Raw genomic sequence first — 16,577 nt, 5'->3', positions numbered from 1 at the left:
TTCTGGTGTTGTGTTGTGTTCTGGTGTTGTGTGTTCTGGTGTTGTGTTCTGGTGTTGTGGTGTGTTCTGGTGTTGTGGTGTGTTCTGTTGGTGTGTTCTGGTGTTGTGGTGTGTTCTGGTGTTGTGGTGTTGTGGTGTGTTCTGGTGTTGTGTGTTCTGGTGTTGTGTTCTGGTGTTGTGGTGTTGTGGTGTGTTCTGGTGTTGTGGTGTGTTCTGTTGGTGTGTTCTGGTGTTGTGGTGTGTTCTGTTGGTGTGTTCTGGTGTTGTGTTCTGGTGTTGTGGTGTGTTCTGGTGGTGTGTTCTGGTGTTGTGGTGTGTTCTGGTGTTGTGGTGTGTTCTGGTGTTGTGGTGTTGTGGTGTGTTCTGGTGTTGTGGTGTGTTCTGTTGGTGTGTTCTGGTGTTGTGGTGTGTTCTGGTGTTGTGGTGTGTTCTGGTGTTGTGTTCTGGTATTGTGGTGTGTTCTGGTGTTGTGGTGTGTTCTGGTGTTGTGGTGTGTTCTGGTGTTGTGGTGTGTTCTGGTGTTGTGGTGTGTTCTGGTGTTGTGGTGTGTTCTGGTGTTGTGGTGTGTTCTGGTGTTGTGTTGTGTTCTGGTGTTGTGGTGTGTTCTGGTGTTGTGGTGTGTTCTGGTGTTGTGTTGTGTTCTGGTGTTGTGGTGTGTTCTGGTGTTGTGTTGTGTTCTGGTGTTGTGTTCTGGTGTTCTGGTGTTGTGTTCTGGTGTTGTGGTGTGTTCTGGTGTTGTGGTGTGTTCTGGTGTTGTGGTGTGTTCTGGTGTTGTGGTGTGTTCTGGTGTTGTGGTGTGTTCTGGTGGTGTGTTGTGGTGTTGTGGTGTGTTCTGGTGTTGTGGTGTGTTCTGGTGGTGTGGTGTGTTCTGGTGTTGTGTTGTGTTCTGGTGTTGTGGTGTGGTGTGTTCTGGTGTTGTGTTCTGGTGTTGTGGTGTGTTCTGGTGTTGTGGTGTGTGCTGGTGTTGTGGTGTGTTCTGGTGTTGTGGTGTGTTCTGGTGTTGTGGTGTGTTCTGGTGTTGTGGTGTGTTCTGGTGTTGTGTTGTGTTCTGGTGTTGTGTTGTGGTGTGTTCTGGTGTTGTGGTGGTGTGTTGTGTTCTGGTGTTGTGGTGGTGTGGTGTGTTCTGGTGTTGTGGTGGTGTGGTGTGTTCTGGTGTTGTGGTGTGTTCTGGTGTTGTGGTGTGTTCTGGTGTTGTGGTGTGTTCTGGTGTTGTGTTGTGTTCTGGTGTTGTGGTGTGGTGTGTTCTGGTGTTGTCTTGTGGTGTGTTCTGGTAGTGTGGTGTGTTCTGGTGTTGTGGTGTGTTCTGGTGGTGTGTTCTGGTGTTGTGGTGTGTTCTGGTGTTGTGGTGTGTTCTGGTGTTGTGGTGTGTTCTGGTGGTGTGGTGTGTTGTGTTCTGGTGTTGTGGTGTGTTCTGGTGTTGTGTTCTGGTGTTGTGGTGTGTTCTGGTGTTGTGGTGTGTTCTGGTGGTGTGTTCTGGTGGTGTGGTGTGTTCTGGTGTTGTGTTGTGTTCTGGTGTTGTGGTGTGGTGTGTTCTGGTGTTGTGTTCTGGTGTTGTGGTGTGTTCTGGTGTTGTGGTGTGTGCTGGTGTGTTCTGGTGTTGTGGTGTGTTCTGGTGTTGTGGTGTGTTCTGGTGTTGTGTTGTGGTGTGTTCTGGTGTTGTGGTGTGTTCTGGTGTTGTGTTGTGTTCTGGTGTTGTGTTGTGGTGTGTTCTGGTGTTGTGGTGGTGTGTTGTGTTCTGGTGTTGTGGTGGTGTGGTGTGTTCTGGTGTTGTGGTGGTGTGGTGTGTTCTGGTGTTGTGGTGTGTTCTGGTGTTGTGTTCTGGTGTTGTGTTCTGGTGTTGTGGTGTGTTCTGGTGTTGTGTTGTGTTCTGGTGTTGTGTTGTGGTGTGGTGTGTTCTGGTGTTGTGTTGTGGTGTGTTCTGGTGGTGTGGTGTGTTCTGGTGTTGTGTTGTGTTCTGGTGTTGTGGTGTGTTCTGGTGGTGTGTTCTGGTGTTGTGGTGTGTTCTGGTGGTGTGGTGTGTTCTGGTGGTGTGGTGTGTTGTGTTCTGGTGTTGTGGTTGGTTCTGGTGTTGTGGTGTGTTGTTGTGTTGTGTTCTGGTGTTGTGGTGTGTTCTGGTGTTGTGGTGTGTTCTGGTGTTGTGGTGTGGTGTTGTGGTGTGTTCTGGTGTTGTGGTGTGTTCTGGTGTTGTGGTGTGTTCTGGTGTTGTGTTCTGGTGTTGTGGTGTGTTCTGCTGGTGTGTTGTGGTGTTGTGGTGTGTTCTGGTGGTGTGTTGTGGTGTTGTGGTGTGTTCTGGTGTTGTGGTGTGTTCTGGTGGTGTGGTGTGTTCTGGTGTTGTGGTGTGTTCTTGTGTTGTGTTCTGGTGTTGTGGTGTGTTCTGGTGTTGTGGTGTGTTCTGGTGTTGTGGTGTGTTCTGGTGTTGTGTGTTCTGGTGTTGTGTTGTGGTGTGTTCTGGTGTTGTGTTCTGGTGTTGTGGTGTGTTCTGGTGTTGTGGTGTGTTCTGGTGTTGTGTTCTGGTGTTGTGGTGTGTTCTGGTGTTGTGGTGTGTTCTGGTGTTGTGGTGTGTTCTGGTGTTGTGTTCTGGTGTTGTGGTGTGTTCTGGTGTTGTGGTGTGTTCTGGTGTTGTGTTCTGGTGTTGTGGTGTGTTCTGGTGTTGTGTTCTGGTGTTCTGGTGTGTTCTGGTGTTGTGTTCTGGTGGTGTGTTCTGGTGTTGTGTTGTGGTGTGTTCTGGTGTTGTGTTGTGGTGTGTTCTGGTGGTGTGTTCTGGTGGTGTGGTGTGTTCTGGTGTTGTGGTGTGTTCTGGTGTTGTGGTGTGTTCTGGTGTTGTGGTGTGTTCTGGTGTTGTGGTGTATTCTGGTGTTGTGGTGTGTTCTGGTGTTGTGTTCTGGTGTTGTGGTGTGTTCTGGTGTTGTGTTCTGGTGTTGTGGTGTGTTCTGGTGTTGTGTTCTGGTGTTGTGGTGTGTTCTGGTGTTGTGTGCTGGTGTGTTCTGGTGTTGTGGTGTGTTCTGGTGTTGTGTTCTGGTGTTGTGGTGTGTTCTGGTGTTGTGGTGTGTTCTGGTGTTGTGGTGTGTTCTGGTGTTGTGTTCTGGTGTTGTGTGCTGGTGTGTTCTGGTTTTGTGTTGTGGAGTGTTCTGGTGTTGTGTGTGTTGTGTGCTCGTCGTGTGTAGATGTTTTGTTAGCTGATAGAAGTCCCTGTGTCCCATGACACCTCCTCAACAGCCCTCTGACCAAACTGTGGCCACCGATATGACCATGGTCCAACTGTCACCTTTAAGCTCTGAACGGAGAAATCAAAAGCTGTCCACACACACACACACACACACACACACACCCCCCCACACACATCCCCTCCCTCATCATCATCATCATCATCATCATCACTGCCCCCACGCCCCTAACTCGTTGACCCCCCCTCGTTGTTCACTAAACCTGTCAGGGGGATGAGAGGGCGTCAGGGAGGCCCAGCGCGGCGCTCAGCAACGGAAACAAGCCCTCCTCCTCTGCCCGTGACGACCGCCTCTTACCCAGCAGCCACCGCAAGACAGCGGCGCCAAATAAAGCCCCGCCCACTGAAAAGAGAAAGCAGAAAAAGATTACTGTAGACGAAGCTGAAGGTAAAACAACGTCCTCCCTCCTCCTCCCTCTCCTCCTCTCCTTCAAACCCCTAGCTGTGCTGTCACTAACTAACACTGTATTGCTGTAGCAGCATTGATGCTGTTGATGCTCGCTAGCTAGCTGTGTGTAGCTCGTCCATGTCTCCTCTCCTTCCTAACTCTAGCCTGTAGCTTTGAGATGTCTAACTGATTGATACACTGTCTCCTCTTGCATGCTGTTGAAATTATGAGCTGTGATATATTGTAATATGAGGTAGCGGTATGTGGTAACGATATGAGGTAGCGATATGAGGTAGTGATATGAGGTAGCGGTATGAGATAGCGATATGAGGTAGCGGTATGAGATAGCGATATGAGGTAACGAGTAGCAATATGAGGTAGCGGTATGAGGTAGCGGTATGAGGTAGCGATATGAGGTAGCGGTATGACGTAGCGATATGAGGTAGCGGTATGAGATAGCGATATGAGGTAACGAGTAGCAATATGAGGTAGCGGTATGAGGTAGCGATATGAGGTAGCGGTATGAGATAGCGATATGAGGTAACGAGTAGCAATATGAGATAGCGATATGAGGTAACGAGTAGCAATATGAGGTAGCGATATGAGGTAGCGGTATGAGGTAGCGATATGAGGTAGCGATATGAGGTAGCGATATGAGGTAACGATATGAGGTAGCGATATGAGGTAGCAATATGAGGTAACGAGTAGCAATATGAGGTAGCGGTATGAGGTAGCGGTATGAGGTAGCGGTGAGGTAGCGATATGAGGTAGCGATATGAGGTAGCGGTATGACGTAGCGATATGAGGTAGCGGTATGAGATAGCGATATGAGGTAACGAGTAGCAATATGAGGTAGCGGTATGAGGTAGCGGTATGAGGTAGCGATATGAGGTAGCGGTATGACGTAGCGATATGAGGTAGCGGTATAAGATAGCGATATGAGGTAACGAGTAGCAATATGAGGTAGCGGTATAAAGGTAGCGATATGAGGTAGCGGTATGAGGTAGTGGTGAGGTAGCAATATGAGGTAGCGGTATGACGTAGCGATATGAGGTAGCGGTATGAGATAGCGATATGAGGTAACGAGTAGCAATATGAGGTAGCGGTATGAGGTAGCGGTATGAGGTAGCGATATGAGGTAGCGATATGAGGTAGCGGTATGACGTAGCGATATGAGGTAGCGGTATGAGATAGCGATATGAGGTAACGAGTAGCAATATGAGGTAGCGGTATGAGGTAGCGGTATGAGGTAGCGATATGAGGTAGCGGTATGACGTAGCGAAATGAGGTAGCGGTATGAGATAGCGATATGAGGTAACGAGTAGCAATATGAGGTAGCGGTATAAAGGTAGCGATATGAGGTAGCGGTATGAGGTAGCGGTGAGGTAGCGATATGAGGTAGCAGTATGAGGTAGCGATATGAGGTAGCGAGTAGCGATATGAGGTAGCGATATGAGGTAGTGATATGAGGTAGCGGTATGAGGTAGCGATATGAGGTAGCGGTATGACGTAGCGATATGAGGTAGCGGTATGAGATAGCGATATGAGGTAACGAGTAGCAATATGAGGTAGCGATATGAGGTAGCGGTATGAGGTAGTGATATGAGGTAGCGAGTAGCGATATGAGGTAGCGATATGAGGTAGTGATATGAGGTAGCGGTATGAGGTAGCGATATGAGGTAGCGGTATGAGATAGCGATATGAGGTAGCGAGTAGCAATATCAGGTAGCAATATGAGGTAACGAGTAGCAATATGAGGTAGCGATATGAGGTAGCGGTATGAGGTAGTGATATGAGGTAGCGGTATGAGGTAGCGATATGAGGTAGCGGTATGACGTAGCGATATGAGGTAGCGGTATGAGATAGCGATATGAGGTAACGAGTAGCAATATGAGGTAGCGGTATGAGGTAGCGGTATGAGGTAGCGATATGAGGTAGCGGTATGACGTAGCGATATGAGGTAACGAGTAGCAATATGAGGTAGCGGTATGAGGTAGCGAGTAGCGATATGAGGTAGCGATATGAGGTAGTGATATGAGGTAGCGGTATGAGGTAGCGATATGAGGTAGCGGTATGACGTAGCGATATGAGGTAGCGGTATGAGATAGCGATATGAGGTAACGAGTAGCAATATGAGGTAGCGGTATGAGGTAGCAATATGAGGTAGCGATATGAGGTAGCGGTATGAGATAGCGGTATGACGTAGCGATATGAGGTAGCGGTATGAGATAGCGATATGAGGTAACGAGTAGCAATATGAGGTAGCGGTATGAGGTAGCGAGTAGCGATATGAGGTAGCGATATGAGGTAGTGATATGAGGTAGCGGTATGAGGTAGCGATATGAGGTAGCGGTATGACGTAGCGATATGAGGTAGCGGTATGAGATAGCGATATGAGGTAACGAGTAGCAATATGAGGTAGCGATATGAGGTAGCGGTATGAGATAGCGGTATGACGTAGCGTTATGAGGTAGCGGTATGAGATAGCGATATGAGGTAGCGGTATGAGATAGCGATATGAGGTAACGAGTAGCAATATGAGGTAGCGGTATGAGGTAGCGATATGAGGTAGCGGTATGAGGTAGCGATATGAGGTAGCGGTATGAGGTAGCGGTATGAGGTAGCGGTATGAGGTAGCGGTATGAAATAGCGATATGAGGTAGCGATATGAGGTAGCGATATGAGGTAGCGGTATGACGTAGCGATATGAGGTAGCGGTATGACGTAGCGATATGAGGTAGCGGTATGAGGTAGCGATATGAGGTAGCGGTATGAGCTAGCGATATGAGGTAGCGGTATGAGGTAGCGGTATGAGGTAGCGGTATGACGTAGCGATATGAGGTAGCGGTATGAGATAGCGATATGAGGTAACGAGTAGCAATATGAGGTAGCGATATGAGGTAGCGGTATGAGGTAGAGGTATGAGGTAGCGGTATGAGATAGCGATATGAGGTAGCGATATGAGGTAGCGGTATGACGTAGCGATATGAGGTAGCGGTATGAGATAGCGATATGAGGTAACGAGTAGCAATATGAGGTAGCGGTATGAGGTAGCGATATGAGGTAGCGGTATGAGGTAGCGGTATGAGGTAGCGGTATGAGGTAGCGATATGAGGTAGCGGTATGAGATAGCGATATGAGGTAGCGGTATGAGATAGCGATATGAGGTAGCGAGTAGGGATATGAGGTAGCGATATGAATTAGCGGTACAAGTTAGCGAGTAGCGGTATGAGGTAGCGGTATAAGGTAGCAATATGAAGTAGAGAGTAACGATATGGGGTAGCGATATGAGGTAGCTAGTGGCAATATGAGGTAGCAATATGAGGTAGCGAGTGGCAATATTAGGTAGCGATATGAGGTAGCAAGTAGCGAAATTAAGTAGCGGTATGAGGTAGCAATATGAATTAGCGGTATGAGGTAGCAATATGAGGTAGCAAGTAGCGATATTAATTAGCGGTATGAGGTAGCAAGTAGCGAAATGAGGTAGCGGTATTAGGTAGCAATATGAATTAGCGGTATGAGGTAGCGGTATGAGATAGCGGTATGAGGTAACGGTATGACGTAGCGATATGAGGTAGCGGTATGAGATAACGATATCAGGTAGCGATATGAGATAGCGATATGAGGTAGCGAGTAGCGATATGAGGTAGCGGTATGAGGTAGCGATATGAGGTAGCGGTATGACGTAGCGATATGAGGTAGCGGTATGAGATAACGATATCAGGTAGCGATATGAGATAGCGATATGAGGTAGCGAGTAGCGATATGAGGTAGCGGTATGAGGTAGCAATATGAGGTAGAGGTATGAGGTAGCCATATGAATTAGCGGTATAAGTTAGCGAGTAGCGGTATGAGGTAGCGGTATGAGGTAGCAATATGAGGTAGCGAGTAGCGATATGGGGTAGCGATATGAGGTAGCGAGTGGCAATATTAGGTAGCGATATGAGGTAGCAAGTAGCGAAATGAAGTAGCGGTATGAGGTAGCAAGTAGCGATATGAATTAGCGGTATGAGGTAGCAAGTAGCGAAATGAGGTAGCGGTATGAGGTAGCAATATGAATTAGCGGTATGAGGTAGCGAGTAGCGATATGAATTAGCGGTATGAGGTATCGAGTAGCGATATGAGGTAGCGAGTGGCAGTATTAAGTAACGATATGAGGTAGCGGTATGAGGTAGCAATATGAGGTAGCGATATGAAGTAGCTATATGTAGTGGTATGAAATAGCTATATGTAGTGGTATGAAGTAGCTATATGTAGTGATATGAAGTAGCAATATGAAGTAGCTATATGTAGTGATATGAATTAGCGAGTAGTGATATTAATTGATATGAAGTAGTGATATGTAGTGATATGAAGTAGTGAGTGGTGATATGAAGTATTTATATGCAGTGATATGAAGTAGTGATATGAAGTAGAGATATGTAGTAGTGATATGAAGAAGTGATATGTAGTGATATGAAGTAGTGATATGAAGCAGTGATATGTAGTGATATGAAGTAGTGATATGAAGTAGTGATATGAAGTAGAGATATGTAGTAGTGATATGAAGAAGTGATATGTAGTGATATGAAGAAGTGATATGTAGTGATATGAAGAAGTGATATGTAGTGATATGAAGTAGTGATATGAAGTAGTGATATGAAGTAGTGATATGATGTAGTAATATGAAGTATCTATATGTAGTGATATGAAGTAGTGATATGAAGTAGTGATATGAAGTATCTATATGTAGTGATATGAAGTAGTGATATGAAGTAGTGATATGAAGTAGTGATATGAAGTATCTATATGTAGTGATATGAAGTAGTGATATGAAGTAGTGATATGAAGTAGTGATATGAAGTATCTATATGTAGTGATATGAAGTATCTATATGTAGTGATATGAAGTAGTGATATGAAGTATCTATATGTAGTGATATGATGTAGTGATATGAAGTAGTGATATGAAGTATCTATATGTAGTGATATGATGTAGTGATATGAAGTAGTGATATGATGTAGTGATATGAAGTAGTGATATGATGTAGTGATATGAAGTATCTATATGTAGTGATATGAAGTAGTGATATGAAGTAGTGATATGATGTAGTGATATGAAGTATCTATATGTAGTAATATGAAGTATCTATATGTAGTGATATAAAGTAGTGATATGAAGTAGTGATATGAAATAGTGATATGAAGTATCTATATGTAGTGATATAAAGTAGTAATATGAAGTATCTATATGTAGTGATATGAAGTAGTGATATGAAGTATCTATATGTAGTGATATGATGTAGTGATATGAAGTAGTGATATGAAATAGTGATATGAAGTATCTATATGTAGTGATATGAAGTAGCGAGTAGCGATATGAGGAGTGAGTAGTGATATGAAGTAGCGATATGTAGTGATATGAAGTAGTGAGTGGTGATATGAAGTATCTATATGTAGTGATATGAAGTAGTGATATGAAGTAGTGAGTGGTGATATGAAGTATCTATATATGAAGTAGTGATATGTAGTGATATGAAGTATCTATATGTAGTGATATGAAGTAGCTATATGTAGTGATATGAAGTATCTATATGTAGTGATATGAAGTATCTATATGTAGTGATATGTAGTAGTGATATGAAGTATCTATATGTAGTGATATGAAGTATCTATATGTAGTGATATGAAGTAGTGATATGTAGTGATATGAAGTATCTATATGTAGTGATATGAAGTAGTGATATGTAGTGATATGAAGTATCTATATGTAGTGATATGAAGTATCTATATGTAGTGAGATGAAGTAGCTATATGTAGTGATATGACGTAGTGAGTAGTGATATGAAGTAGCTATATGTAGTGATATGAAGTAGCGAGGAGTGATATGAAGTAGTGATATGTAGTGATATGAAGTATCTATATGTAGGGATATGAAGTATCTATATGTAGTGATATGAAGTAGTGATATGTAGTGATATGAAGTATCTATATGTAGTGATATGAAGTATCTATATGTAGTGAGATGAAGTAGCTATATGTAGTGATATGAAGTAGCGAGTAGTGATATGAAGTAGTGATATGAGGTAGTGATATGAAGTAGTGAGTAGTGATATGAAGTAGCGATATGTAGTGATATGAAGTAGTGAGTAGTGATATGAAGTAGTGATATGTGGTGATATGAAGTAGTTATATGTAGTGATATGAAGTAGTGAGTAGTGATATGAAGTAGTGATATGTGGTGATATGAAGTAGTTATATGTAGTGATATGAAGTAGCGATATGTAGTGATATGAAGTATATATATGTAGTGATATGAAGTATCTATATGTAGGGATATGAAGTATATATATGTAGTGATATGAAGTATCTATATGTAGGGATATGAAGTAGTGATATGAAGTAGCTATATGTAGTGATATGAAGTATCTATATTTAGTGATATGAAGTAGCTATATGTAGTGATATGAAGTAGCTATATGTAGTGACATGAAGTAGCTATATGTAGTGATATGAAGTAGCTATATGTAGTGATATGAAGTGATATGAAGTATCTGTATGTAGTCATATGAAGTATCTATATGTAGTGATATGAAGTAGTGATATGAAGTAGTGATATGTCGTGATATGAAGTGATATGAAGTGATATGTAGTGATATGTAGTGATATGAAGCAGTGAGTAGTGATATGAAGTATAGTGATATGTAGTGATATGAAGCAGTGAGTAGTGATATGAAGTAGTGATATGAAGTAGTGATATGTAGTGATATGTAGTAGTGATATGAAGTAGTGATATGAAGTAGTGATATGAAGTATCTATATGTAGTGATATGTAGTGATATGAAGTGATATGTAGTGATATGTAGTGATATGTAGTGATATGAAGTAGTGAGTAGTCATATGTAGTGATATGAAGTAGTGAGTAGTCATATGTAGTGATATGAAGTAGTGAGTAGCGATATGAGGTAGCGGTATGACGTAGCGATATGAGGTAGCGGTATGAGATAGCGATATGAGGTAACGAGTAGCAATATGAGGTAGCGGTATGAGGTAGCGAGTAGCGATATGAGGTAGCGATATGAGGTAGTGATATGAGGTAGCGGTATGAGGTAGCGATATGAGGTAGCGGTAGTGATATGAAGTAGTGATATGAAGTAGAGATATGTAGTAGTGATATGAAGAAGTGATATGTAGTGATATGAAGAAGTGATATGTAGTGATATGAAGAAGTGATATGTAGTGATATGAAGTAGTGATATGAAGTAGTGATATGAAGTAGTGATATGAAGTAGTGATATGATGTAGTAATATGAAGTATCTATATGTAGTGATATGAAGTAGTGATATGAAGTAGTGATATGAAGTATCTATATGTAGTGATATGAAGTATCTATATGTAGTGATATGAAGTAGTGATATGAAGTAGTGATATGAAGTAGTGATATGAAGTAGTGATATGAAGTATCTATATGTAGTGATATGAAGTAGTGATATGAAGTAGTGATATGAAGTAGTGATATGAAGTATCTATATGTAGTGATATGAAGTATCTATATGTAGTGATATGAAGTAGGGATATGAAGTATCTATATGTAGTGATATGATGTAGTGATATGAAGTATCTATATGTAGTGATATGATGTAGTGATATGAAGTAGTGATATGATGTAGTGATATGAAGTAGTGATATGATGTAGTGATATGAAGTATCTATATGTAGTGATATGAAGTAGTGATATGATGTAGTGATATGATGTAGTGATATGAAGTATCTATATGTAGTGATATAAAGTAGTGATATGAAATAGTGATATGAAGTATCTATATGTAGTGATATGAAGTAGCGAGTAGCGATATGTGGAGTGAGTAGTGATATGAAGTAGCGATATGTAGTGATATGAAGTAGTGAGTGGTGATATGAAGTATCTATATGTAGTGATATGAAGTAGTGATATGAAGTAGTGAGTGGTGATATGAAGTATCTATATATGAAGTAGTGATATGTAGTGATATGAAGTATCTATATGTAGTGATATGAAGTAGCTATATGTAGTGATATGAAGTAGTGATATGAAGTATCTATATGTAGTGATATGTAGTAGTGATATGAAGTATCTATATGTAGTGATATGAAGTATCTATATGTAGTGATATGAAGTAGTGATATGTAGTGATATGAAGTATCTTTATGTAGTGATATGAAGTAGTGATATGTAGTGATATGAAGTATCTATATGTAGTGATATGAAGTATCTATATGTAGTGAGATGAAGTAGCTATATGTAGTGATATGAAGTAGTGAGTAGTGATATGAAGTAGCTATATGTAGTGATATGAAGTAGCGAGGAGTGATATGAAGTAGTGATATGTAGTGATATGAAGTATCTATATGTAGGGATATGAAGTATCTATATGTAGTGAGATGAAGTAGCTATATGTAGTGATATGAAGTAGCGAGTAGTGATATGAAGTAGTGATATGAGGTAGTGATATGAAGTAGTGAGTAGTGATATGAAGTATGAAGTATGTAGTGATATGAAGTAGTGAGTAGTGATATGAAGTAGTGATATGTGGTGATATGAAGTAGTTATATGTAGTGATATGAAGTAGCGATATGTAGTGATATGAAGTAGTGAGTAGTGATATGTGGTGATATGAAGTAGTTATATGTAGTGATATGAAGTAGCGATATGTAGTGATATGAAGTATATATATGTAGTGATATGAAGTATCTATATGTAGGGATATGAAGTATATATATGTAGTGATATGAAGTATCTATATGTAGGGATATGAAGTAGTGATATGAAGTAGCTATATGTAGTGATATGAAGTATCTATATTTAGTGATATGAAGTAGCTATATGTAGTGATATGAAGTAGCTATATGTAGTGACATGAAGTAGCTATATGTAGTGATATGAAGTAGCTATATGTAGTGATATGAAGTGATATGAAGTATCTGTATGTAGTCATATGAAGTATCTATATGTAGTGATATGAAGTAGTGATATGAAGTAGTGATATGTCGTGATATGAAGTGATATGTAGTGATATGTAGTGATATGAAGCAGTGAGTAGTGATATGAAGTATAGTGATATGAAGTAGTGATATGTAGTGATATGTAGTAGTGATATGAAGTAGTGATATGAAGTAGTGATATGAAGTATCTATATGTAGTGATATGAAGTGATATGTAGTGATATGAAGTGATATGTAGTGATATGTAGTGATATGTAGTGATATGAAGTAGTGAGTAGTCATATGTAGTGATATGAAGTAGTGAGTAGTCATATGTAGTGATATGAAGTAGTGAGTAGTGATATGAAGTAGCGGTATGACGTATCTATATGTGATATGAGGTAGCGGTATGAGATAGCGATATGAGGTAACGAGTAGCAATATGAGGTAGCGGTATGAGGTAGTGAGTAGCGATATGAGGTAGCGATATGAGGTAGCGATATGAGGTAGCGGTAGTGATATGAAGTAGTGATATGAAGTAGAGATATGTAGTAGTGATATGAAGAAGTGATATGTAGTGATATGAAGAAGTGATATGTAGTGATATGAAGAAGTGATATGTAGTGATATGAAGTAGTGATATGAAGTAGTGATATGAAGTAGTGATATGAAGTAGTGATATGATGTAGTAATATGAAGTATCTATATGTAGTGATATGAAGTAGTGATATGAAGTAGTGATATGAAGTATCTATATGTAGTGATATGAAGTAGTGATATGAAGTATCTATATGTAGTGATATGAAGTAGTGATATGAAGTAGTGATATGAAGTATCTATATGTAGTGATATGAAGTATCTATATGTAGTGATATGAAGTAGTGATATGAAGTATCTATATGTAGTGATATGATGTAGTGATATGAAGTAGTGATATGATGTAGTGATATGAAGTAGTGATATGATGTAGTGATATGAAGTATCTATATGTAGTGATATGAAGTAGTGATATGATGTAGTGATATGAAGTAGTGATATGATGTAGTGATATGAAGTATCTATATGTAGTGATATAAAGTAGTGATATGAAATAGTGATATGAAGTATCTATATGTAGTGATATGAAGTAGCGAGTAGCGATATGAGGAGTGAGTAGTGATATGAAGTAGCGATATGTAGTGATATGAAGTAGTGAGTGGTGATATGAAGTATCTATATGTAGTGATATGAAGTAGTGATATGAAGTATCTATATGTAGTGATATGAAGTAGTGATATGAAGTAGTGAGTGGTGATATGAAGTATCTATATATGAAGTAGTGATATGTAGTGATATGAAGTATCTATATGTAGTGATATGAAGTAGCTATATGTAGTGATATGAAGTAGTGATATGAAGTATCTATATGTAGTGATATGAAGTATCTATATGTAGTGATATGTAGTAGTGATATGAAGTATCTATATGTAGTGATATGAAGTATCTATATGTAGTGATATGAAGTAGTGATATGTAGTGATGTGAAGTATCTATATGTAGTGATATGAAGTAGTGATATGTAGTGATATGAAGTATCTATATGTAGTGATATGAAGTATCTATATGTAGTGAGATGAAGTAGCTATATGTAGTGATATGAAGTAGTGAGTAGTGATATGAAGTAGCTATATGTAGTGATATGAAGTAGCGAGGAGTGATATGAAGTAGTGATATGTAGTGATATGAAGTATCTATATGTAGGGATATGAAGTATCTATATGTAGTGATATGAAGTAGTGATATGTAGTGATATGAAGTATCTATATGTAGTGATATGAAGTATCTATATGTAGTGAGATGAAGTAGCTATATGTAGTGATATGAAGTAGCGAGTAGTGATATGAAGTAGTGATATGAGGTAGTGATATGAAGTAGTGAGTAGTGATATGAAGTAGCGATATGTAGTGATATGAAGTAGTGAGTAGTGATATGAAGTAGTGATATGTGGTGATATGAAGTAGTTATATGTAGTGATATGAAGTAGTGAGTAGTGATATGAAGTAGTGATATGTGGTGATATGAAGTAGTTATATGTAGTGATATGAAGTAGCGATATGTAGTGATATGAAGTAGTGAGTAGTGATATGTGGTGATATGAAGTAGTTATATGTAGTGATATGAAGTAGCGATATGTAGTGATATGAATTATATATATGTAGTGATATGAAGTGATATGTAGTGATATGAAGTGATATGTAGTGATATGTAGTGATATGAAGTAGTGAGTAGTCATATGTAGTGATATGAAGTAGTGAGTAGTCATATGTAGTGATATGAAGTAGTGAGTAGTGATATGAAGTAGTGATATGAAGTAGTGATATGTAGTGATATGTAGTAGTGATATGAAGTAGTGATATGTAGTGATATGAAGTAGTGAGTAGTGATATGTAGTGATATGAAGTATCTATATATAGTGATATGAAGTAGTGATATGAAGTATCTATATGAAGTAGTGATATGAAGTAGTGATATGTAGTGATATGTGGTGATATGTAGTAGTGATATGAAGTAGTGAGTAGTGATATGAAGTAGTGATAATTCATGTTATATACCTGTATCTCTGTGTTATTTTTTATTGACCTCGTGTGTGTCTGTGTGTGTTTGTCTCTGCTTGTGTCTCTGTCTCTCTGTGTGTGTGTGTGTGTGTGTGTGTGTGTGTGTGTGTGTGTGTGTGTGTGTGTGTGTGTGTGTGTGTGTGTGTGTGTGTGTGTGTGTGTGTGTGTGTGTGTGTGTGTGTGTGTGTGTGTGTGTGTGTGTGTGTGTGTGTGCGCGCGCGTGTGTGTGTGTGTATCTTCTCTCCAGAGCTCTTCCAGCTCATATCCAAAGCTCAGTGCAGCAGAGCAGACGACCAGCGAGGTCTGTTAGACAAGAGTGACCTGACACTTCCCGACTTCCTCCGCCTCAGCCCTTCACCACCACCCCTTCCTCTTCCTCCCACCTGCGTCACCCAGCATGGCCGCGGCGGTGGTAACCATGGCGATAGCGACAACTACGGCTACGGGGAAAACAGACGTCACGGCAACAAGGAAGGTGGAGGCGGTGGCTCGTTCCCTTTGAACACTGGCGGCCAATCACAGAGCTTGGAATCCTCGCTCGGAACGGGAGGAGGAGGAGGAGGGGGAAGACGAGCGCTCCTCCCCCCCTCCCACCACAACAGACCCCTCCCCGTTCCCCGGCACTACATTCCACCCCCCCTCCCAGGGGCAGCAGATGTTACAAGAGGAAACCCTAGCTGACCTGACCCTGGTGGGAGAAGGAGACATCAACAGTCCTAACTCCACTCTCCTAACCCCACACCACTCCTCCTCCGCTACCCATAACCCACCACGCTTCTCCCAACACGACCTCCACAGCTCGCCCTGCTCAGGTACCTCCACTGTGTGAACTCTGAACCGTGGCCTTTCACCTTCGAACTGCGTTTGACCTCTGAACTATCCTCTCCTCTCTCCCGAAATGGAACCATGTTCCCTATATAGTGAACTACTAGTGACCAGAGCCCTATTCCCTATATAGTGAACTACTAGTGACCAGAGCCCTATTCCCTATATAGTGAACTACTAGTGACCAGAGCCCTATTCCCTATATAGTGCACTACTTTAGACCAGAGCCCTATTCCCTATATAGTGCATTACTTTAGATCAGAGCCCTATTCCCTACATAGTGCACTACTTTAGACCAGGGCCCTATTCCCTATATAGTGCACTACTTTAGACCAGAACCATATTCCCTATATAGTGCACTACTTTAGACCAGAGCCCTATTCCCTATATAGTGCATTACTTTAGATCAGAGCCCTATTCCCTACATAGTGCACTACTTTAGACCAGGGCCCTATTCCCTATATAGTGCACTACATCAGACCAGAGCCCTATTCCCTATATAGTGCACTACTTTAGACCAGAACCCTATTCCCTATATAGTGCACTACTTTAGACCAGAACCCTATTCCCTATATAGTGCACTACATCAGACCAGAGCCCTATTCCC

General features: G+C 40.8%; 1 protein-coding gene across 1 annotated transcript; it reads left to right on the top strand.

Annotated features, from left to right (window-relative positions):
• Positions 1-3,198: 3,198 nt before the first annotated feature.
• LOC124021803 (regulator of G-protein signaling 14-like) lies at positions 3,199-16,145 on the top strand. Its single transcript, XM_046336927.1, has 3 exons — positions 3,199-3,252; positions 3,434-3,611; positions 15,393-16,145. Exons 1-3 carry the CDS (start codon positions 3,199-3,201, stop codon positions 15,824-15,826), a joined length of 666 nt encoding a protein of 221 aa, XP_046192883.1. The 3' UTR covers positions 15,827-16,145.
• Positions 16,146-16,577: the final 432 nt, after the last annotated feature.

This window comes from Oncorhynchus gorbuscha, unplaced genomic scaffold, assembly GCF_021184085.1.
Source record: "Oncorhynchus gorbuscha isolate QuinsamMale2020 ecotype Even-year unplaced genomic scaffold, OgorEven_v1.0 Un_scaffold_1219, whole genome shotgun sequence".
Classification (NCBI taxonomy): domain Eukaryota; kingdom Metazoa; phylum Chordata; class Actinopteri; order Salmoniformes; family Salmonidae; genus Oncorhynchus; species Oncorhynchus gorbuscha.
Note: the sequence above shows the minus strand (reverse complement) of the source record. Positions and strands in the feature narration are given on the sequence as shown.